The sequence below is a fragment of the Python bivittatus genome, unplaced genomic scaffold (genome assembly GCF_059951505.1).
Source record: "Python bivittatus isolate LINGU-HERP-01145 unplaced genomic scaffold, Pbiv_v1 ctg000700_np1212, whole genome shotgun sequence".
NCBI classification, from domain to species: domain Eukaryota; kingdom Metazoa; phylum Chordata; class Lepidosauria; order Squamata; family Pythonidae; genus Python; species Python bivittatus.
Window position 1 is genome coordinate 21,167,836 of NW_028277098.1, and position 25,991 is coordinate 21,193,826.

Sequence of the window (25,991 nt, forward strand, 5' to 3'; positions counted from 1 at the left end):
TGTGCAGAGGTGCAAACATGGCATCTGTCAGTAACACACATAATTCTTTCACAAAAAATGCAGCTGCTTTAAAGAGTTCCAGACAAGTGCTTCCTGTGCACTCTTGCACACTAAAAAGCTCCCTTTTGGAAATGAATCCAAAGTGCTGCCCAGCCTTGTAACCCACATTAAATAATTGTAAGCCATGGAACAGATATTGGTCAATACCAATTAATTAAAACATACTATATGTGCAGCATAAATCATAGAAAGGAATGGAAATGCAACATCATGCCATATGAAAATAGGGCACTGCTATTCAGGCTTCAAAAATTATTTGGAAGAAGTGCTTTAGTTTTTGTGTGAGGGTAGCACCTCTTTTCAATTAATTAAAGAAGACTATTTCTTCCAAGCTTCCTGAAAAGAAGATGCCACAGCACCTCAAAGGCCTTTCATAAGTGTTATCATCAGATATTTGTATGGTGGATTTACATAAGCTAATATCAGTAATTATGATCATGCCAGTAGACTCTTCTAAGTGCATTTCTGGAAAAACTCTTGTCATAATAATGAATGGGAACTGATAATCCATACCAACCACATCTTAATGGATTTGACACCAGAGACCATCACTGGTAACACTAGAATGTGTTACCAACTCTGTCAGTTGTTGCTATACTAATAATGGCTATGTTTGAAAGCCATTTGAAACCAGGAGTGAAAAACTAGCCCGTAGGCTGCACGTGACTCATTGATTGCCTGTGTTGCTCCCACATCCCCCAATTTCATCTCTTTCTCATATTTGCAAGTAGCATCATGAAATTCTAATGTTTTCAGCTTCAATAAAATAAAAACAAAGCTTTTTTTCACCTTTAGTTTTTAAATTTTTCTTAGTTGTCCTACCCACTTTTGGAATATGGCTTTTGACATGTTATTTAAACACCAGTGTAACCCTCTAGTTTTTTACCCTTGCATTATTAAGTACAATTGACAAACCACAATGGCCATGTTCACATAACATGTTAAACCCAAAGAAACCACCTTATAATGTAATGTGATGGCTGGTTCACACAATATGTTAAGATGTAATGTAGTCTGTTTGGTTTTGATTAAACATTAGTACATTGTGCATTGCAATCCTATATGTATGGGATTGTACTTCTGCAAGACAATTGCAGACATCCTCTTAGTTTATTATGTTGGTCTTATGTAAGGCTAAAAGAAACAAGCATGCTTCTCATCAGAAAGCAAAAACAATTTAGGATCAACATCACTATTTGACATATTTGGATAAGTATTGATGTTGTACTACAGATATCATATCCCCCTTTTTCAAATTTCAGCAGCAGCATCTGCCTTTTAAATTCTTCACAGAGTCCCCAGTACAGAATCATTCTGCAGCATTTGGAATATCAAATGTATCCTCAGATGTAGTAGTAAAGTAGGGCTTCAGACTTCCTAGGAGCAAACCATCTCTCTGCTATTCACTGAAAAAAGCAACTATTTAAAATCATGAAAGGCGGCAATTTTTTAGGCTTTTGCACTAGCTTGAAAACAATGAGGCTTTTTTAAGGCTAATTCAGAAATCTAAAAACAGCCAGCCTTCCTTAATGAACAGGAGAGAGGTATGTTGCTTGTGAGCGGTCAACAGTACTTCTTCCAAATCATTTTTGAAGTGTCCACTGTCCTAGAAAACCCAAGAATCATTCTGCCTAAAGCTTTCTAAAACTGGAGCTTATCCTGTTCACCCATTTTCATGAAATAATTCTTGTGATATGAGGCCTAACTCCAGTCATGTAATGTGTGGATTGTGATAAGACAATCAGTTGTACAGTAGTTATTTTCAGTATGTGTTAAAGTAACTAGAAGTATTATCAACTAAGTAAGAAATGTGAGCTACATGTAGAAGAACCTATTCCAAGACACTTGAAATAACTTCTAGTTTCTGTTTGCTTAAACGGATTAACAAGAGTTCATGTCTTCTTTATTGGATACTGCAAATATTCTTAACAGTAATTTAGTGTGTCTTAAAATTTCCTGGTGACTTCCTGTTTTCCATGTATCAAACAGTGAAATATTCTTCTTCCGTTTGCCTAGGGCTGTATAAGACTTTCATATGAACATGTACTAAGGAGAAAAGGCAGAGGGGCATCATTTTGTTATAGATTATAAATCAAGGGACAAGATGGCTTGGTTCACACAATTGGCTAACCTATAATATGATTTATTTTGGCTTAGCCTGCTGTGTGAACACAGCAACTGCAATTTGTAAACCATAGTTTAGTGCTTATCATGATGCGTGAACATCCTTAGTATATTAGGCTAAGTAACCTGGCATATTTCTTCATTTGGATCTGCCAGCAGAAATATATAGTTTACGATTAGCATTTCTGAGCAGGTGCATTCACATAGCCTTCTGCAAGGTCCTGAAGATATGGCTAGGTTAGTGGGCTTGAGGGTCAGAGGGTCTGTTGGAGCCTGTAAATTAATTTTATTGAAATATTTGATTTGTATTTGTATTGATTTTTTAAAAAAAAAATCGCTGTGATTGTCTATTTAATTTGTATTTTTGTTGGTTTTTGCTGTTTGTTTTTTAAATTGATGTTAGAGGCCCAGAGTCACTCGCTGAGATGGGCGGCCATATAAATGGAATAAATAAACAAACAAAAACCTCACAATCTGAGAAAGCTTCTGAAATCTAACTAGACCAGAACAAATACTCTATTAGGATGACCGGGCCTGCCATCCTGTTCTCCAGTCTCATCAATGAGAAGGTAGAAAAGGTTATGCCCACCTTAAGGTAAAGCCAGTGAATGCAGTGGGTTTTTGAATAAACATGCTTAAATAAAATTGTGGGTGTTAAGTGTCCAAATTTTCATTTATAGTAGCTTGATATAAACATCACCTCATCCACCAGCCAGGACCCACTGTATCATGAAGTCAGGTGATTGTCTTGGGATGCTATAAGAACAGCAACTGTTACTAAATGGATTACTGCAATATTTTAGTGGCAGAACAGGGCAAAGGTGTAGTATGAGATGATTTCCCTCTCCAGACTAACTGCATCATTTTGGGACATCATTTTGTTCCTTGACTTGGCAGATATGCTATCTTTGCAAAATGTTTTGGGGTCCAGTCTTTAAAGGTGATTATAGTTTGCCCATTATGTGAAGAATTTTCAACTATTATCGAGAGGTACTACATAAATGCTAAGCATGCCTTGAAAGGTAGGGAAATACAGTTGCTAGTTTCTTCAGCATTTTGAAGTAAAAATCATTAAAGGGCTAAATTAATCCAAGTGATCTTGTGCAGCTCTGCCAAGTCTCATTCAGTACAATTGCAGTTGGGTTCAGTTGTGTAGGATGCAGCCCAGGACTACTAAGAATGTTGATTTCAAAGTCAGGGACACAGAGCTCAGTGATTTGCCCACCTGGCTCTTTGTCTCAGGCTATCATTATCTTAGTGAAAGTAATCACTATCACACTCCATTGATTCTGGCTTTCAAATCAACAGACATAATGCAGGTTGCTAAAGAGATCACACCTATTAAGATGTCACAAGGAAATCATCAAGGACGCCCTTTATCCACAGAGATCCATAGGTGATGGTGGTGGATGAGACAAAATGTGTTTTGTGACACTTAAGTGCAAACTCCACTCCTACATACATGTGCATGACGTTGTGATGCAAGTATAAAAGGACGGAGCTTGTGTTGTGACATCACAATCCCCATTTTGTCATTTGGGTGTTATCATGATTAGGAATAGGTGCCTATGCTTTTATTTCACCCCATCTTGAACTTCATATTGGGAACAATATCTTATCGGGAAATTGAAACACATCCTGGGCATAAATGTGGCTGGAGATACACAAGTTATGATATGCTACTAGTGTACTATGATAATTGATCATTATGAATGTTCTACAGCAACATTTACTGATATAGTACAACACTTCGGTAAATAATCAGATTGCTCGATTGACTGGGTTAAGATTGATACAGTTCTTACATATCTGGAAATCTTTAAAAATTAACGTTTTACTTGCTGTTTGAATTCTTTCAAGTCTTTTGGAATAAGGATCCCAAGGGGGGGGGGGAGGTAGGTGAAAATATTTCAGCCTTTTATCTCCTATTAATCCTGGTACAAGGCGATGGTTGAGGCTGAAGAAAGTTAGAGGAGGAGGCGACCTGCTCTTCTTTCGCAACTTTACGGGGCGGAAGAGGGAGGCGGCCTCAGGTGCGAACCAGGGACAGCCCTTCGGAGGCGTCGCTTCTCGGCCTGAGCCAAGGTGCGTATGTAACAAAGCCCTGGCAACGTGGTTGCTACCGCAGCGCCGGCTGCCTGGTAACCGGGTCCTGCCCCTTTAAGCCGCCGGAGGGCGGGACGGAGGCGAAGAAATCCTTTCCACCCCACCCTCCGGCCGGTTCCTCCGCCACTCACGCTGGTCGCTGGGTCCCGGAGCCCTCGCCTTTCCTTTTCCTCCTTCGCGTGCTCACTTCCATCCCATGCGGGCGGCGGCGGGGAAGGAGTCTCTGGTGGCTGCAGCAGCAGCGGCGGCGGCGGCGGCGGCGGCGGTAGCCGCTGGATCGCAACTCCGGGCTGGCGGCTCCGGCTCTCCCTTCTCTGAGCATGTCCCGCTGCTGGCGCCCCTTTTGGTGAATCCGGCCGGGCGGCGGGGCTGTTGCCATCGCTGCTGCCGCCACCGGAGAACTTGCCGCTCCGAGGGGCGCTTATGAGTGCCGAGACGTCGTCCCGCGCGTCTGCGCACCTCCGCGCCCTCTTTAGGATGGAACCAACCCCGCCCGTTGTCTCGGAGCAGCTGGTGGGCGCCTCGGAGTTCCTCAAAGGTGAGCGGGAGCGCGGGAGGCCCGGGGTGGCGGCGTGGTTCGGTAACTTTCACTCCCCTACCCCAGCTATTGACTTCCTGCAGTTCTTTGCAAACACCTGCCTGGACCCCCGGGGGAGGCTGCAAGAAAGCTGTCCTGAGGCGAAGGGATCACTTTGGTTGGATCTGGCGGGGGGGGGGGGTAAGAGGCGCGGGAAGAAGAGGAGTGGGATGGCCGGGCGAGCCAAGCACAAATGCCCCACATCGGATGAGGAGTTAGGTGGGGCTTTCCAACGCCCTCTGGTAGTCTGACCCGAAGCATTTTCCTCGAGGGTGATGCCTGAGACATTTAGCCCCGATATTAAATGGAGCCTGAAGGCTTTCTATTTAAGTTATAAAGGCCGGTGGTGGCTTTATAATGATGTTAAAAACCGAGAAGCGAAGACGGAGCGATCACCTTGTCTGGAAGTTACAAGACCCTTCAGTAGCTCATTGCCTCTGTTTATTCCCCCCCCCCCCGCTTGCTTTTCAGACCGACTATATTTTGCTACTTTGCGGAACAGACCCAAAAGCACAGTAAACACGCACTATTTCTGTACGGATGAGGAATTTGTTTATGAAAAGTAAGTTCTTTCTTCCTTTCTCTTTCTACCCTTTTCCGATGCTTCTTCCAATAGTCCTGCTTACTTTCGTTTTCTCATTCGAAACGTTTGTTTTCGTTCCTGTCGTCTCCAAGTGATTAGAAGTAGGTTATGGGGGCGGGGGGGGGGCTTTTCAGTCTCTTTCCTGTAGAGATCGTTTCAAACCACCTTAAATCATGTAGAGGAGTGTATTGCCGTTGTGTTGTTTATAAAGTCCCAGAGCTATCTTTAAAACTAATTGTATCCTACTGTAGAATCTTAAATAGAAAATGGATGTTTCTCTTTTTCTTGCCCCAAGTTTGTTTTTGCAAAATGGACCCTACTTTTCAGGGATGCTGTGTTCCATATCTGTAACAGTTGGCCTATGTTATAAAATACTTACTCTTATCACGTTTATTTGCTCATGCTTCTTCTAAAACAGAAAACAATCATTAATCTACCCCAAAGTTTAGGAGAAGTGAGGTGAGGATGTTTGAGTAGTATGTGTTAGGAGCACTAGATAAAAAATTAACTACTTTATGTGGAACTCCCATCAGTAAAAGCACAGTATGTTTGGGCACTTCAATTTATGGCAACAAAACTTCTGCTTAATGAATGTTTAAAACATGATTTTTAGTAAAATAATTATTTGACAGACACAGGAATGTGATGACTTTTCTTAGCTTGTAGGCTGTGATAAGGACTGTTCAAACATTCCTGGTACAAAACTCAAGTATCCATTGAGATTATGAAGGGCTTTAAGGAAATCAGATTTCTTTTTTAAAACACCTATTTAGACTGCCATGCTCCATGGCCATTTTTCCAACTGGAAGCTCTCTTAATATGCAAAATACAAAGCAGATGGAATGAGGGAAGGTCTTTGAGGTAATGTTAATACTAATAATATAATAATAGCTTAAAAGTGATCAGGAGCACTGTGTTAAATCATAATACGGGAAAAATAATGTAATGATCAGAGGGCTCAAAGTCTTTGGGTCACCTGAAATGTTGTTCAGCAGTTGTGTTCAGTAGGATTTAAAATCCATTTGTTTACATGAAACTAAGTCCCATTGAATTAAATGAGATTTACTTCTAGATTGATGGGTTATTCATATAAAATAATACAGCACAACTAGGAACAAACATGATTGTGCTGTCAGGCTCCTCCCATGAATGCATGAAGTGCTATAGAAAGTTTTGTCCTTGAATAATTTAGTGTTTCACGTGAACCACAGACTTTGACTTGTACTTTTCAGAATTAGCAAGAGCCCTGGGTTTGCACAACAGTTTGTTAAATACCTTTGCTTATGAAAAATACTTCCTTTTGCCTAATCCATATTATGATTTAGCAGAGATGCAAACAAGGTCAGGTAAAACTCCCTGTGACTTTCAATGCAGTCCTAAAAAGTGAACACTCAGAGGTATTTCTTGATTTATTCAGTGGGTTTGAAAGGTAAGTGTATACAATTGCAGAATTATTTAATTTTGCAAACTTCTATTTAGGTGTTAACTTAGGTAATACTGAGTTTTATTTTTATTTTTTTTAATATATCCTCTCCTAACCAAGCCATGTGTTTAAAAAAATGTCTCTATTGTGCAGCACCTAGCACAACATCAAGTTCTATGCCAGGAAGTTTATTTCTACTTAGTTCTGATATGATTTCCCTTGGCAAGAATTTTTACAGTCTATCTTATAGTCTAAATATGGCTGGATGTGCCATCTACACACATGTAGTCCACGAGAATATATTCATGTGTTATGAGATAGTATATCAAAACTCACTTGCAAACAGGAAGAAGGGAAATGAAGCTATGCTTTGTAGCTTCAATAAAAACAAAACTCAGTTTATCTGAGAAATAGTACTTGGTGATTGAAAGTATATTTAAAGGTTTGGGTGGATAGCTCATACATGCTGATGAAAGCTCAGAGCTTCTATTATAAATTTGTTATCTGAAGCATGCCTAGTGTAAAAAAACAGGTATGTTAATTTTGATCTGTACTATTTCAGAATGTTTAAGTTTGGGTGCTACAGCTTTCTAAATTCAGATTTTTGTGTACATAAATCTAAATTCCATTGCTTTGTTATATTTAAGATTTCTTGTTGGACATATATAATGTCTTTGTGGGAAAGCTATCCAAATAATGAACAAGTGTGGCAAAATTAAACCATGGTTATGTTAAATATTTGTAGAAAAGAGAGAATGGAAACATTTTCATGTTTAATACTTACTGTTATAGTTACTAACTTAGATTTAAAAATGATATTTGAAGTTTTGTGAGTATTGATGGAAATGATGTCTAGAATATTATCATCTTTTCTTCCTCCTCCTCCTCCTCAAGCAATTACAGTGAACTGCATTTGGCCTTACTGAACTATACCACTGAGCTTTGATTTCAAATTGCTGAATTACAGTGGGATGGTTTTCTGCTCTTTATTGAAAGCAAGCCTAAAATAAGAATGCTGAGTATTTGCTAAGGTTAAAGCACTATTTTAATAGCCAGCTGAAAAAGTGATATCATTCCATCATTACTTCATCCTCCATGGTCCTTGGATCATGGTCCTATGCAGTCGTCACCAAAAAAAAAAAGTTCCCTGGCCATATCTTGAAGCAATTTGATGTTGGTATTTTTGTTAAGAATATCATTCTTATGACATATAAATAAGGCATCCCTTATTCCGACCCTTCAAGTGTTTTCACCCTCTTCTACCTTTTTCTTCCTTCTTTTCAACAACTTCACTTCTTTCTTCACTTCCTATTTCATGTGATTGCTTAACACCTCCTGGAGAAATAATTGTATTTGAAGCTTGAAGTTAATGCTTCTGTTGAAGCCAAGGATTGTTTCAGTTCTTCCTTGCCTTTAAATCTTCCACCACTACTTCTTCTGTAGTACTTAATTCTTTCAACACTGTAATTAACTATTCTCTGCCTGGCATCTTACTTTTAACAGCAGTCACTGATCATTTTTTTCTACTATATTACCTGAAGCTTTTATTTGCGTCTCTACTTACAATTTTTCTCTTGTTGCATCTGCATGCTTTTTAGCAGCCAAAATAGCAAACAGCAGTAGCTGTTCTGCTTCCTCTTCCATCTTCTCCAGACCTGCTGCTTTCTTTTTTGTTGCTTCTTCTATAGCCAATTGTTCTTTTTTAGTTTTCTCCAGTGTCTTTCACAACTGTTTCTGCAACCTCTTCCATTGTTAGTTTTGCAGGTCCTTTAACTTGTTTAATTCATTGCTATGAGTAATTTAAAAAAAAAAAATCCTCATTGGGACACTCCTTCAATTTAATTTTTTTTGTAGTACTTAGTTTTATGGTTCTGATTTTCTAGCAAACTCAGCTCTCCTGAATTAATCACCCTTCATGCACTCCTTTTTTGCCATAGTTGATAACCCATTATCACCACATCCCTAAAGGTCTGTTGACTATTTTTTTTAAATCTGTGCACAGCTCCTTTAGATTGGGCTGAATAACTGTTTACTTTGGATCTGCCAAATCTAAATGGTGACTCCTCTCTGTTCACTACCAGTTCATAACTATCAACACACAGATACGTAACTAAAGCATAATTGTTCTAAGCTACTATATCTGGGCTGCAAATATCCAGTCACCCATTAGATAGCAATAAGAGATTTCTGTATCTCTTTACTACTACTTAGTGGTGATCTAATCTAAAAATGTGAAATCTCTGTTAATGCCATATCAATGGCTGCATGTCCTCAAAAATGTTAAAATGGTATTGATAGATTTGAGATTAAAGTTGCTTCATCAAAAAATTGCATTTAGAGTATATTGGACTCCCTAAAGAATGTATTCAAAAGGATAGATAGATTTTTCTCTGTTGGAGATATAAAAAACTTGAAGGATCATTGACCCATGTGATGTGGTTGCATGAATTTTTGGTACTTTTCTGGAATAGTATTTTAATGTGCATAAGTAGATTTATGGGGAAGTCCCTCAACATTAAAGATGTTAATGTGATGTTGAATTGTATATCAAAACTCTGGAATCTGACTGTCTTTGAGGAATTATGGTTATACCAGGCATGGCAGGTAGCCAAAAGAATTATATTGAGAAATTGGAAAAGTGATATTATTCTAGACATTAAGGATTGGCTTTTGGAAATGCATAACTTATCTGTTCTGGAAAAGGCAGTATTTTCTACTAATCAAAGGATGAAGCAATATGTTCTTCTTTGGCATAGATTTTAAGATATTTTATAATCTGATTGTATCATTAGGTAATTTTTTTCTTTATCTGATTATAATATAAGTTTAACATATTTTGTTATTATTGAGTATTTGGGTACTTTCTTTATATTTTGTAATCTTCTAAAACTAATGAATAAAATGGGGGGGGGGATCTATTGGGGATCTGTATTTTTGCAACCCAGATACGGTAACTTCTTAATTCTATCATTATCTCTAGAATGCCCCCTTTGGCCCTAGCTAATTATTTAATAGTTATTCCAAATGAGTACCAGATTTACATAAGTCTATTCTGCTTTTGCTTGCAAACATATACATTACTTTTTCCTGAAGGACATTGGCCCCATTTGAAATATTTTGTTTAAGTTTGTTTGTTGAAATTAATCCTCGTTATCTCCCAGATCCCTTTGGTATTTCTGGATTTTCTGTGTAACAAACATCTATATACTTCTGTGATACTTAGAGTTTTCTCGGGCCCTTTTTAACTTCCTGTAATTCTTGCCCCTTCCTCCTTTTTTCTTCAGGCCTTTCAGCAAGGTAAACTCTGCTGTAATCTGGATCCTATGGTTGTCACCACATATGCTAAATCAGAGTGGCATAATCAGTTTATTTTGAGGGGAGATAAGTATTCTTTACAATCACTGCCACTACCCCCAAATGGATACATTTGTAGAGGCTGTTTTAGTCTTGTTGAAGTTGTTCTATCTCTTATTTGCTCTAACTGAACATAAAGTATTTTAGATATGAAGGGTGGTGTTACAGAGACTTCTGTGGGTTCATAGGATTTGATTCAAGGCACAACACAAAACAACTCTTGTGAATTTTTCCATCTTATTAAGACAGCAATTAAAACAGTGTTTGCTTTAGCTTTTCATCACCTTCCTTTGCAAGAGTTATTTACAACTGGATAGCTACATTCCATTTTTGCTTCTTCTTTCTTCTGCCCACATGCCTGATAATCACAGTGGCTTGAATTGTTTTAAAGCAAATTATATTTCCACTGGAAATGTTTGCAAACTGTAGTTATATGTTTCTAAATGCCCTGTCTACTTTCTTGTGAGAGATGTGTAAGAAGCTGGACACACCAGCTAACATTCTCTCTTTCAGGCTGGTGCTGGTTTTCTATCTGTGTCTAGTAGAACCTGGTCTTCCCTGTCTGTCTTCAGCCTCTCCCAGAGGCCTTCTGCAAAAAGTATAAAAGGATCCATAATGCCACTTCCTCTCTGGATCTTTGGTCAGTCTTCTCCAGGCTTCCTCCAGGTCGACTCAGAAGACTTCAGATTCCCATTGAACCAACAAGTATTCAGCTATGTAATGCTGCCCAGCCCATCATAGGTCCACTAGCCAACATTGGTCTTTACTAAAACCAACCACAGATGTTAAGCAGCCAATACTGTCTAGATCCATCTTGGGCTACCACCTATCCATCCTTTTCCAGTTCCCCCTTCCCAACGGACCTTTTGTTTTTTAGAGCTTTGCCTTCTTTGCCAGCTTAGCAGCAGTCCCCTCACCTCCTTTTTCCTATGCAAAAATCTTCCTATGAATAACCGTACTATTTCCTCTACTTTCAGGTTCTTTTTGTCAACTACAAGAGAACAATGTCTATTTAGGTGCTTGCATGCATACAAAGTAGACTCCTGAGGTTGTCATAAGTAGGCATGGTATTCTGTCCAGTTTTATCAGAGGACAAGTTAATCTTGTACGATTAACATGTATTCAACAATACATTTGATAGTTGACAATGTATGTATTTCTGTGTTTTGTTCCCTTTTTTCTTTTTCTGTTATTTTAAAAATAATAAATATATAAGTAAATAAATTACATTTGATAGTCAAATTCTTAAAGAGTTACACCAACAAAATTGTGTGCTCAATTGCCTTTTCTCAAGGGGTTAGTCAACTAGCTATTCTTAAGAACCCTCCAAGAAAATATAGTACTAGATATCTATTCTCTGCCCCCAGGACTTTATAATCAGTAGCAAACTGCCGTTATAGGTGACACATTTATATAGCTTTCAGAGCAAACAACAGGTATAGTCATGGTTATCAGTGAATTCATATTATGTTTTATTAAAGTCATCTCTGAGTGTTACATATTGTGAAAAGGAAGCCTCTGTTTTCAGTTCTTTTCTTCAAAGAAAGATTTTTGTATCCACAATGGCATTAGACAATCTCAAATTCTACTGTGTGGGGGGAAAAACTTTCTAGTTCCTCTGTGAATGTCCCTCTGCTCACTTTTTTTAGTCACCATGTTTTATGAATGAAAGGTGCCCAGTTTATTCAAATGTTCAGGATAGGATTGGTATTCAGCTTCTCAATCATTTTAATAATTCACATACTCTGTAATTTTCAAGCCGTAATCTGTCTTGAGAATTGTATGCAGAATTATAAAGATTATGTATCAATGTTTCATAATTTGTATGAGATTATTATGGTATGTTTTCAGGCTTTTTGCAGTGTTAAATTTCCTGTGTGGTGTAATACACAGTAATGTTTTGAAAGATCTATCAGGTGCTCACCTATAATTGTGATTATTTTTTGCTTGATGTACATCACATTGCACTAGTTTGAATAGAAATTTCTATTTGCTTCATTTCATTTCACTTCCAAGCAGCCAAGTTTAGAGGAAACAGTTCTTCAGGGCTTTTTCTGACACTGTGGGATTTTACCATGCTGAATAATTTGATGTTACCCACAAATAGGAGCATTTTATTAGTTCCTCTTAAATATATATCATATATATAACACTGAGAGATTTCACTTTATTTCATTTCAGTTCATTGTGAAATAGTCAGTTTGCGTGTGTAAGAGAGAGAACTAGAAAGAGGAATGGCCCAATTTTCCATTGTAACTTCACTTTATAAAGGCTTATTTAGCTTTATCAATTTAGATTAGCTTGCCAGAGTATATGCACTTTATTCCTGCAAACCAGCTTTTTAAAGGTATCAGTGTTGCCATTCTGTCACTGGTATTTAGTAATGATTGTTTAAATTGATGGCATAAACTTTTCCAAGACTCAGTGCTTACAAATCCCTGTGCTTCATGCTGAGGTTTACTGATTTAATATTTTTAAAATTTTAAGTATTTCACATGCAAAAAAAACTTCCTATTTTAAATTACAGCAGTTTTCTGCTGATACTATTGAACTTTATACTGTTTACTGTTTCTAAGTAATTTATTTATTTCTATCCTGATGGGATCCTGTATATGATTTAGATTTGAATAAATCACCTTTTTTTTTAGAGATGCTGATCTAATTGCAGATTACAGTTGATCTGCACTTCTGCTCATAGCAGGATTAAAATGCAATAGAGATTTAGCCTAATCCAGCATTCCACTGTGAACCTGGAAGGCTTTCAGATATCACAGGCTGTGTGTATGTAATCACTTCCAGAAGGCTGTTCATGTACGTTGTTGCAACAAAAATGAAAAGCTGAAATGCCTGAAAATTGTTATGACATGACCTTTCAAGGACAGTCATCAATTTCACTGATTGCACAGTACTGTATACACAAAAGCTTCATGACACTGTTGTATTATATTGGTATCTGAGGCCTTTCAACAATGGAAACATCTCCAGATTGTCTTATTCATTTTTAGTAAATCTGATAAAGGGGTGGTTGCAAACATAAAACACAGGTAGAGCTATGATTCCACCATTGCTGCTGCCATCTTGCCTTTTTTTTACTATACCCTGTGGACACCTCAGTAAGATAGTTGCTACTTGCTCTTCTTAGTTTCATAAATATTATAATAAAATTACCTTGTATCTTCAATTTCTGGATTTTATTGGATTTATGTGGAGTTTATCAGCTTAAAGTGAGTTGAAATAGCTAATTTGTTATTCTGACATTCAATACTGTAGGTGTCTATTTTTATATTGGGCTCATCCTGAGTTTTTGTTCTGGATACAGTAGGACTATGAGGTATTGTTTCTGGGCCAGAATTCCTGATATCCCCTATGAGCCAGTGAAGCAGACTCACTTGTGGAGATTTGTCACATGAACAACAACCTTTTCCACTGCAAAGTTATTCTGTTAATGTACTGTAGTTTTAATTTCATCATTGACATTTTGTACTTGATCATTGCTAGTGACCCTTCTTGGATTGGAGATAGAGCAAATGTTCCATTTGGGGGCTGATCTTGAAGACCACTAGAAGTTTAGGTAGTGCAGTTAACCATTGTTTTGAAGTCTGGACTGACTTCCTCATACACTAGCTGTTTTGCTAGAGCCATACGTACTGTCTATCAGCTCAAGGCCCTAAATACTGTATATATTTATATTTCTCTTATGGGAATATCTTGTTTTGTACATATTTCCCCCACCAAGACCTAATATTTTCTAATGGGATTTAGTACAGATTCTGTCTTATAGACTGTCTAAATTAGCTCCTATGAATATCAGAATCTTTTCATTGGAGGTACTAACATTCTGTTACTTTTATACAAAAAGGTGCATATAATCATTTTTTTGTTTCCTTTTGAAGGCAGATTAAAATTGCAATCTTATACACATTTATTTAGGAACAAGATTTACATCAATGTAAGCATATGCAAATTTGAGTTCTAAAACTTTGCTTTTGCTAAATTATGCTAGGCTGATACTATTTTTATTGTTACGGACATTTTAATCACTGTGTTAAATTCTTGGAAATTGCTATGCAGGTAAAATTTTTAAATTAAATTTTGTATTTAAATAGTTAGATCCTTTGTCCTTAAGATTATTTTCAAAGACTGGATGTCAACTATTATTCTATGCTATACTTTTAGTGATAATTTGAATCTTCTAGTTTTTTACAAACAAAGTAAAAAAAATCCACAGACCAGAATTTAATTATTGAAATCTCATTTGTTTACATGTAATTTCTACTGTTGTTAAGGTAGCAATAAATTGCATCTGTCTTGTAGCGGCATTGTTTTGATAATATAGATTCAAACTGCCATCACTAAAATGCCATCTATTAACTCTCAACATAAGTGTGCAATGTCTGTTTAAGTATTTTATAATTAAGCACCATAACCAGTTGTGCCAAAAAAAAAAAGTATAAGCATATATATTGCCAACTGAAATAAAAAGCCAAACAGGCCAACTGTAGGATTCAAGTGTTGCCTGTTGAAAATAATGTTAAATTGGCAGATATTTTGTAAATAAAGCATCTTTGTCCTACCCATGACTACTGTTTCTTTATTAAGATGGCTGAAAATAAAATAGGAAAACATTATTGGTAGACACAGAGCTAAATTAGTCAGCCTTCTAATTATTTAATGAGTTAGGAACTGGTAATTGGATTATTCAAGAGGAATGCTAGCTCTTACTCAGTTCTTTGTAAGGGGATCTTGGATGATCATGTCACACTTCACTGGTTAATTCACAATACACTTTCATTTGGTCAGCATATTTTGTGGCTGGCCTGTATTTGTTTCCATAGAAAATAGCTTGTTTTCCCTCATTAAAATGTGACTTTAGTTGCCTTCTGAAAATGTTTTTAGTTGCTTTTGTAAATGTTCAGTATTATGTGGCAATGTACTATGTCAGATATTTGAATATTGTACTTGCCAGATGCATTAAAAATCACTACATTCTCTTGGTATTTCAATGAGCCTGGGGCCTCAAAAATACAAACTCCTGGAGTACATCGTATAGTATGTACTGTCACAAATAAGAAGTTCTGGATTAATTTATTAGAAAATGTATTTCTAATGTATGTATTTACTATCTAAGATGTATTTATTATCTAACAAGAACTATCTTTTCCAGTCTATACTCTTTTGCCTTTGAAACTTGAAACTATTAAACCATAGTTGTACTATACCATTCTAAATGTACTTCTGATTTGAAGTGGAAATGTAGAAATAAAAAAAAAATCTGTAGTGTTAAAAGCTATTGCTGTAAATTCATTTTTATTATAAATTTTAGCAAATCTCACAAATATTTTATGAAGTTGTTATGCCCTCTTTATAGCAGTGTAACAAAATCATAAATTAGAATGTCCTAATGGTTTATCTTTATTGCTGGTAATATTTAGGCTAATATGTGGACTATGTTGTATTAGTTCAGTCCCAGCCAGCCATTTCTTCAGCCCTTAGTCATTAAAGCATGGTCCCTGGCTACAAAAGATTGTCCCTCATTACATTGTTAGATGCATGTGTTTGTCCAATTTTTGCAAAGTAGAAAAGCATATAAAGGTTCTGCTTTTAGTAGACCTGCGGTTGAGAACCAGTGATATAAAGTAGAAAATATTAAATGGATAGCATGTCACATTTCTAGTTGTAATGCTGCTATCCTGTATCTCCATAAAAAGATCTCAATGGGGATGTAGTTATCTAATAAAATAGATACTTGCATTTAGAAGTACTTGATTAGTTATGAAAATTACTTTGAGCATTGTTTTATGTGGATATATATGTTTTAGTTTTTATGCAGATTTTGGACCTTTAAACTTGGCTCTGGTGTACCGATTCTGCTGCAAACTAAACAAAAAATTAAAGGTAAGAATATCCTCTTACTGTTATTTATTGATCTTGTTAATCCCTGCAAGCTTCTGGAGGTTAGGTGAATGCTTGGCCTTGGAAATTAACTTTTTTTTAATAGTAGTTTTATTAAAAAAATTACAATTGCAACAATAAAAACTAATACAAGCTAAAAAAGAAAAAGGAAAAAATAGAAGGTGCATAAAAGAAGAAAAATTAAAGTTAAAAAAGAAAAAATAATATTGTAAAGAAAAAGAAAAGAAATATATAAAGAAATGACTTCCCCCTTCATCACAAGAAGTATAAACAATTTTACTAACTTATCACCTTTTCTTAAAATACAACAAATAATCTCTTCTTCCCATATCCTATCTCTTATCTATAAACTAATCTTTAAAGCCTCATCATTTCAGTCCTGATCAGCAAAAGTTCATTAAGGATTACCAGAGATAACCTATGTCTTTTAACCTTAATCAAATAAACCAACTTTATATTCCTTCTTTTTTTATCTTGATCTTTAGTCCCTTCAAATATACGTAGTCCTCACTATCCAAACATTCATTCAGTGACTGTTCGAAATTACACCAGTGCTGAAAAAAATGGACTTATGAACTGTGCCTGAAGTTACAGCCATTGCCCTGCCCCTGCAGTCACATGATCAAAATTTGGGGATTTGGCAGCCCACCCACCCTTATGACCACAGGGGTGCTGCAACTCACCCACCCGCCTATCTTTCCCCCCATCTATGCCTTTTGTCCCCCTTGCACCCTGCCTTGCAGGGCAGCAAGCCTCAGCAAGCAGCAACATTCGCTCATGCACCACCATTCATTCGCTCCCCCCACAACTGGCACATTCCCTCACTCCCTGCAAGCAGCAGCATTTGCTTGTGACCCACCATTCATTTGCTCCCCAGCTGCCTTCCCTCCCAGTTCTCCACAACACCCTTTCTCTTTTTGCACCCAGCCATTGTAGCTGAAGCAGAAGTGCCTGGCTCTCTTTGCCATCTTCCTGTTCAGACCCAGCTTCTCCAATGAACACATGGCTTTTTTTTCCCATGTCATTCTTGTAGCCTGTCATTTTTAAATCTACTTTCACATCAGTCTCAGTCTTGTCAGGTAAAACTTGTTCCTATTCCATAACATCTTTTAAACACAGTCTGTCTATAAAGACATTCTTAAAATTAGCTTCTGGGCCCATCATTCAAAAATATCCTTCAGTATGTCCAACGTTAAAATATGTTGCTTCATTCTATATTTGTAAGTTGAATGTAAGTGTTCTTCCTTAATTATAATCTTTAGTTCCTTCTAGTTCCCTCTAGTGTCCAACCTTCAAAGTCCCATCCTATCATTTTTTTTAAAAGAATTCAAAACAAAAGCATTTTTCCATGGGAAGGATTCTTATAATTAATTCCAAAATCTTATTTCAAATCCATCTGGACTCTTAGTCCATTTGTAACATTCTAAAATCAAAGTTCTAATCACCCTTTTGCTGTTTATTCTAAAAACAATTTTTTAAAAAAATCTTTAAAATTGTATTTAAAATTTATTTCGCTAAGGATTGAAGGAGACTCACTGACTGTTTTCAGATTTGTTGTTCCAAAGGTTCTTAGTAGCTGAAAAGCAGGTAAAAAGCAATTTCCAAAAGTGATTAGAAAAGGAAGTATGCAAATCCAGCGTCCTTTTAAAGGCACCGACCATGGTTTGAGCAAGATAGCTATTTCCTCACGTCCCAGAGCTCTAAACACACCAGAGACTGCTGTCTTGTGGTCTCCTCATGAGAAACAACTGTCTGGAGCACTTGTGGGCGATTTCAAGTCATCTTCTTGTCCAGAGAGGAATTACGAAGTCGGTCCACTCACTGGCTCTTCATTCTGCTGCAGTCGTCGGCTCTGCTTTTAGAGGAGCCGTCTTCAGTTTGCCATTTCTTCCCCAGAAGTCTGGCCTTGGAAATGGATTTTTAAAAAAAGTTTAAAAAAAAAACCTCATCCCAAAGGATTCAGACACTAAAGTGTTAAAGGAAAAGCAAAATCTGATCTGTCAATCAAATCTAATCTGTCAGAGTGAAGACAGTTACAACCCCTGGAAGTCAGTGAAAATTACTGTAGTAGTAGGAGAATCTGCAATTTTAATTCTGTTAGAAAAATAAGGATTTGGTGAAGGAATTGTAAAAGTTTGTGCCATGCTTGAGGTAAGATCTAAGGAAAAGCAGGAAGCATTTTTTTCCTTCTCTGTAATGAGAAAGTAAAATGTATCATTATCTGTAATGATTCACACAAAATAGAAGAAAATGCAAAATTTATTTTGCAGTCTAACCCAGTGCTACACAGTGCTTTCAGAAAAGTAGGAAATTTCAAAACTGGGCACTAAACACATTTTGTGGGTGCAATCTGAGATAGATCTCCTTAAAAAATTTGGAAGGGTTAACTGTAGCAGACCTCCTCTCTCTTCTGGAAACAGAAGGAATGAAAGTATGTTATTTCTGTGGAGACAATTAGCCTGCCTCCAATCTCAAAAATAAGCTGTAAGGTAACCAAAGCACTTCAGAAATTTTCCTGAGGAGATTTGTATACCTTTCCTCTTTAGAAATAGAGGGGTCCATAAGCTCTCTAGGCAAAGACAGCCCTTCTTACTGAAGATCCTTCCTGGCATTTTTCCCTCTGTAGTAAGCCGGCTCCTTTTCCGGGCCCTGAGAGACCATGGGCAGTTTCAGAATGGGCAATAGCAGATGATCCTCTTAGGTCCTCTAGCTGGCTATATTTCTTAAAAGTAGGTAGATCACAATTACTTCCTTGTAGAAGGAGAGCTGTGTTAAGTAAGCTGTGGTAACGAAACATCAGAAGGAGTCAGGTAGCACCTTTTCCAACTCACAAATTGTATTAAAAGGCATAAACTTTCATGAGCTATAGCTCATTTCATCACGCATCTGAGGCAGTGAGCTACAGCTCACGAAATTTTACCTGACTTCTTTCTAACAATTGCCTTGTGACTCCTTGAGAGACTTAAGGAGCTCCCCAGGCAGATGGCCCTGTAGTTTTATTGGTTCTTAGCACCTTCATATTTAGCTACTAATACAACATGGTTGTCTTCTTTTGTCAGGTTCTTTAGCTTTAGCTTCTGTTACACATTCCTTAGCAATTTAAACAATTAGTGAAATAGTGAAGGCTAATAAGATAATTGCTTTTTTGCATGCATTCTGACAGTAAATATTAGACTAAATGTTATAAATGTATATAAGTGTGTGTGTGTACACCCAGAAACACATTCTTCAAGTCTGAGTATAGTTTTGTTTTCTTTATCTTTTGGCAACTAATGGCTTTTGAAGAAAACAAACATGTTTTTAATAGTTTCAGAAAATAAGCTGTTTTAAATAAGAGAGGAAGGTTTCCAAACCCATTATTAGGGGATTTTTGGAATGTCAAGTTTTTTTACGAGACAAAATATCTTCTCAATAAGGAGAAAATTCAAGGTTTTTCCAAATACTTAAAGCTTGACATATTTTCTCCTCAAGCAGTAAGTTGATTTTGAGACATTCAAAAATTGCCTAATTGCAGTTTGACATGTATATTCTTCCACAGTGAGTGTTTGAGGCAAATTGTTTAGTTATCTAAAGGATCTTCTTGTTTCTTCAGTTATTTCCTGGGTCTTTCTTTCAACCCAGACTTTCAAATTCCTCTAGACAATTTCTCCAGTATATACTGGTTAGCATAGTTGTGAGGTATAAGGAATGGTATGGCCTTCTAAGAGCATTCATAATCTTGGTTTTACAAGCTACCTTCAGAAAATATGTATTCTAGCAAAAGGCCTCAAGTTGCAAAATAGAAGTACTAAGAACCCAGTCCTGGGATATGCACCATTTGAACATCAAGGACAGGATCTTTCATTGTAGGAAAACAAAATGTAGGACCTACCATGTAAGTTATGCTTCTACAGTGGATTAGAAGCTATCCAGCAGTGAATAGAGATTAGCAGAAAATCACCAATGTCTAGAGGGTGTTTTTTCCCCCAGTTTCAGGCTTCCAAGGCACTTTGGAGCACTTCATATGTATTTTGTCATTAGCACTAATCTGGCATGAGCAGGAAAAGTTACTAAATTTAGAGTTAGCATAGTCATTCAGTGCTGTATTGTATCTGAAACACATGAAAGTATGTTTAATCAGATTGCACAAGCCCTGCCTCAAACAGTTGAGTGGAACAACCTGTTTGAAGATGCCTTCCCCCTCTTGTAAGAAAAGAGGCTATTTCTAATAGTCTCCATTGTCCATAATCATTTAATTGCTGTGTAATTCCTTGACAGGTTTTTATACTTTCTTGTACAGAAGGAAGGTAAAAGGTTCCAGAAAAGGGGGCAGCGCTATTTTTTCTAGCAAATTTAATGTAATTTTACTGTATCTATATATTAAAGCTGCAATAAGGTATAAGATTGAGAATCTTATAAGATAAGATCAAGGAATGAGCTTGCTCAGCCAATAAACTACCTCTTAGTTTTGTCCTGAAAATAAAATGTATTATTCCTATATAAAGATAGGAAAAAGAGAAGGTAGTACAGAGAGATAAGTTTATTTGATAGATATTTTAATATTTAATTAAAATTAATATTTTAATATTAATTTTCCTGTGGACCCAGAGTGTGGCTTAGAGTGAACATTGGTCTCACATTCATCTCCCTCCTAAATGTTAAATATCAAGCTTTTATAACTTAATATGCTTCTGTATGATAATGCCCAGATGGATCAAAGAGGCAGCATTATACTGTAAATAAATATGTGGCTGATGGCATGTCATATTTATAAAAGTGGGTGAGCTGAAGGCTCTTTTTCTTTGCTCTGTAAAGAGTCTGTCTGCCAAGACTCCAATCAAGATGTCCTGTTGTAATTAGTGGAGCTTTTCCAATCTTCTAGTACCCTAACAAAAACTCTGGTTTTTGTTAAAAAACCTAGCATTTAAGGAAAGTGGGAGAGATTGTTCTAGGAATATATAAAAAGTTTGAAACAACTCTGTTAAACCCAATAAGACAAAAATTACTATACAGGTAATCCTTGACTTAGGAACATAGTAGGGACTGGAAAATTTGCCATTAAGCAGTGTGGTTGTTAAGTGAAGCATCATGTGACTGCACCCAATTTTATGACACTTTTTGTGATAGTCATTAAGCAAATCTCCATGGTTGTTAAGTGAATCACATGGTCGTTGAGCTTGTTGGAAGCCAGCTGGTAAGGTCGCATGTGACCTCGGGACGCTGCAAACATCGTAAATACATGCCGGTTGCCAAGCACCCAAATTTTGATCATGTGACCGCGGGGATGCTGCAGTGGCCATAAGTGTGAGGACTGTTCATAAGTCACCTTTTCAGTGCCATCGTAACTTCAAACAGTCACTAAATGAATGGTCATAAGTTGAGGACTACTTGTATAACTTCAGTTAATTCTTAGAAGAAACTGACTTTGGTTAATTGCTATTAGAAGAACTTGCTATAGCAAAACAAATCATGCAAGTTCTGACTGATTCCTGGATCGTTGCCCAATAAGTGCATGTGTTCCACCTTAAATACGCACCACTTGTCTAATCATTTAAAGATATCTGAAATACCATTGCTGATGTTCATACCGAGATCACTTAGGGTAAACAGTCTGAGCAGATATGTTTAATTTTTCTAAACAAAACAACAGAATTTTGGGGTACAAAAAAGAAGAACTGATTTAGGTTTATTACTTCACTGAAATATTAAAGCTGTACAGAGTTGTGTTTCCTTGTGTGTTACGGTGCACTTCTACACAAATATCTTGGGAATGTGCCATGAATCCTAGGTAAACATGAATAGGATTGGGTTATATGTTAGCTAAACGTTAAATACATTGCTTCCTGTGGAGGTTAGATCCTCTTAATGATGTTTTGAACAGCATACTTACTAATAGTTAAGAACTTGCTCTCCTTTAAAGTCATACTGAATTAATCTCACACCTTCTTGTTTAGCCATGTGCAACCCAAAAGTTTTTCTTCATAAGCAGGTTGTATGAAACAATATTTGTATCTTCTTACCACCTAACAATAAAGACGAAAAAGATGTAGTGCAGGTAGTCCTCAGGTTACGACAACAATCGGGAATGAAATTTCCATCACTAAGCAATGTGGTCCTAAAGTGTGGCGTCACGTGATCGCATCACTTAGTGATGGCAATACCAGCAGTCCCCAGTACTGTCGTAAAGTAAGGACTGTGCAAATCGTTACACAAGGACCTCACATGACCATGATGTGGGAAGAGACGCTGAAACCATGTCTCAGACAAGCAGGCCGGCAGGCATTATAGTGTATGGTCTGGTGGTCTGGTAGCATGGACAGGCACTATAGAGTGCAGGTGGGCGGATGCTGCAGGTGGGCACTACAGAGCATGAGATCCCCATGCCACCTGGGGCTCCGTGGGGAAAAAAGCAGCGGGAGTGACTTGCAGGAATGATTTGCAACTTCCTGCTGGCTTCCCTATTGACTTTGCCTGTGGGAAGCCGGCAGGGAAGGTTGCAAATGGTGATCACATGACCATGGAATGTTGTAACCATTATCATTGTGATTCAGTTGCCAAGCGCCCAAATCGTGAATACATGAGCCTGGGGATGTTGCGACAGCTGCAACTTCAAGGACTGGTTGTAAGTCCCCCTCATTCAGTGGTCGTAACCCAAGGACTACCTGTATTATTTTTTGTTCATTTGTTTTTTGCTTTAGCTGTTTTAAGCCATCATTTAATTGGTTATATAAAGGTGACTTCATACTTTAAATTTAGCAGAAGATAAAACTTAAAAGTGTATAGGTGCTGGATTGCAAACTTTTGTTACAAGTACTAAGCTAAATAGTTGTAAGAGTCAATGCTATTCTAATTCTTACACCAACCTTCATTATTCTATAATTTTCACTATATAGTGAATACAGATCCGTAATATGATTTAGCCTTAACTTTGTGTAATACTGCCTATAATCACTGAGGATTTCTGAACACTCAAGGTGGTTGGAATGCATTTTTATAGATCCAATTAATAAAGAATAAGCTACTTCTAGTTACTTGTGTAATGTGAATTTAAATGTATAATAAAAGCAAAATAGAAATCTTATTTTTATGGTTTCAGTTACTCATATTAGCAGTGATTGAATCATGAAAAATAGTAAGTAATCAAAGGATATGTCATGCAAATTCATGCTTGGTGCTCTTAAATATCTATATGCATTATGGTTGTTCTATATGCATTATAGAACTCCATTGTTACAAAACAGCTTTTCAAGAAAGTTGAATAAAAGTCATCTTATTTACTGGGAAAATAGTCTACTACATGAGAAGATGCACAAGATAATTTGTGAAATGTTCATAAGACTCGTTAGACAATCATACATAGATTAGCTTATTATGGCTTAGAAACTAAAGGGGGTTTATAGATATATCAAATGGGGCCCCTATTTCATGAATTCCTGTCTTTTGATTCTGCTGCAATATGCGTTAGTATGACAGACTTTTGAATTGATAGAGTTACTGCTTCTGTGTTGAAAGCAAAATTTCATAAGCAGCTTTTCATAAAAAGTATTACCGCAATTGTGAATGTCTCTCAGATCTAACAACTGATACTGTTAATTTAATATGGGATTTACATTAGAGATATTTAATATGGTTTGACCAAGAGGAATTTTTCACGGCTGTAGTACAGTATAAGGCATAAGATATCTTTATTGTATAAAATGTAAAACATATTTTGGGGGGGGGGAAACTGCTGCTACTAGAGCACTGCTACTAGGCTTTGCTGAGAATTAGGTTACCTAATCTCAGAGGAAGTTGAGAACCTCTCAAACAGCCTGGGAAGAGGCCTTTTAATATGCAGTTGTATTGCTCTGATCTGCCAACAAAAACCTCAATCTTTGATAGGGTTGACCAAGCAATTGTCTTTATTCTCATAGCTGATTCCATTCAGAAGGAATAGCATGACCTACAAGGCCCTGGTTGGTAATTTTTTTTTTTAAGGTATATCAAAAGATCCTTTTGACAAAGATGAAATATGACAGCTTTACAGTGTTTCTGCTTATGACTGGATGATCATTTTCAGAAAGTGATGCTTCAGGGTTTCTGCTTAACCCTTCCCAAATTTGGCCTTTGAACTAATTTCAAGAAGCCCTCTGCCAGATTCAGAAGCTGTTTGCAAGTAAGTTGCTTAGGCTTGTAGAAAAAGTGACCTGTGCCACCTTTAGTACCATGCTATGAGAAGAGAGAGAGGAAAAAAGTGGTGCCAGAAAAGGAGAAAATTGTGGTCTCACCCAATATTTACTTTAGGCCTAACTCACCCATTTGCTTCATTCCTGTCCCTGTTAGTGTATGGTGCAGACTCCTACTCCCATTAGCAGATGCTGTTACCATTTACAATGTGGGATTCTCTTCTTTTTTTAATCCCAGGTTTTTAAAAAATCAGTACTTTACAAAAATCAATTAGATAACTCTTACTTTCAGGGTGAAAGTCAAACTGACGTTGAAACATAAGGAAAAGGATTGGGAATGAAAAAAGAATTATAATGTAGTTCTCATAATCCCCAAAAGGTGGCATAGTAACAAGTTGGAAAGTCCATGACACTCCAAGATGATGTTTGTGGAACCCTAAAATTAAATTTAAAAGATTAAAATGTTTTTGAATAACCTCAATCTTGTAAAATTGCCAAATCTCAATATACAGTATTTTATTGTTCTTGTGGTTTTCTGTTGAGAATAACAAAAACTCATGAGATTGTGGTCACTTTTAAAAAATACATTTTATGTGACAGTGCCATTATATAATAGTATCCAGAATAAAAATAAATGGGGTTCTTTCATTTAAAGAGATAATAGAACCTTCATTGCTTGCCTATGTGTGATGTGAGACTGCAGTAGGCTTTGTTAAGATTGCCTGTGCTCTCAGTTTCTCATTCCTGATTCTCCATGCAGAGATAGAGATTTAAAGTTCTTGCTTGATTTCCTGAAACAGAATGAAATTATAATAGAGACATTTAGTGAAACAACATGAGCGAATAGTTTTATATTAATTAAACTGATGAATTGGATAACCTTTCAGAATAGAAGGATTTTTTTTTTTTTTTATCCGCACCCAATTGTGACCGATTCTGTGGTGACTGCCTGGATGAGTCCCTGCAGTTTTCATGGCAAGGTGTTTCAGAAGTGATTTGCCATTGCCTCCTTCCTAGAGCGGAGCCCAGCTGGTGGGTGCAGGAAGGCGGGGTTTCCGTTGCTTCGTGTCTTTTTCAGACGTACGCGACTTCCACGTTACCGGCAACTGGTCCTGTCTCCCGTACAAGGCGCCGCCAGCATTTTTCCTCCCACCGGGATGAGAGTACCCATTTATCTACTCGCAGTTCCTTTCGAGCTGCTGGGTTGGCAGAAGCTAGGGATGAGATAGGAACTCACTGTGCCGCATGGAGCTGGGCTCAAATTGCTGAAGTGTCGACCATTTCTGGCCGGCAACTTCCAGCGTCATTAAGCCACTGCGCCACCGCATCCCCCAATAGAAGGATACTTAAGCACTTCTAACCTTTGATCAAATTTTTATGCTGTATGAGTTAAGCTAAATTTTTACCTATAAAAGTAGGGTTTTTTTTTTTTACTAATTCTTACAAATCCCTTTCAAAATACTGCAGCACAGCAAGGAGAAATGCTTTGAATTGAAAAATTATGTGTCATTCTCTGAAATAATTATAATACATTCACTCTTTTTTATATGGTAAAGCTATACTTAAAACTTCATTGCAAACTAAGTTTTAGAACAGATGCTGGAGCTTACTAAAAATTAGACTAAGGATTTGATTATACTGCTTTGTAATGTCTCATGAATAAAAGTAGCCTGGTTCCCAAAAGAATGGACAGAACAAAGCATGCAA

The 25,991-nt window shown here is 37.0% G+C and overlaps 1 protein-coding gene across 4 annotated transcripts in view; it reads left to right on the top strand.

Moving 5' to 3' along the window:
* The first annotated feature begins 4,376 nt into the window (after positions 1–4,376).
* Positions 4,377–25,991, top strand: part of CDC14A (cell division cycle 14A) — a 76,153-nt gene continuing 54,538 nt past the window's right edge. For 3 of the 4 annotated variants that reach the window (XM_088153229.1, XM_088153227.1, XM_088153228.1), the window contains exons 1-3: positions 4,377–4,828; positions 5,339–5,429; positions 16,047–16,122. In XM_088153229.1, coding sequence (XP_088009355.1) covers positions 4,714–4,828; positions 5,339–5,429; positions 16,047–16,122 — 282 coding nt within the window. In that variant the 5' untranslated portion in view covers positions 4,377–4,713. The remainder of the gene's footprint in view (positions 4,829–5,338; positions 5,430–16,046; positions 16,123–25,991) is intronic. The other variant, XM_088153230.1, reaches the window with a different exon arrangement.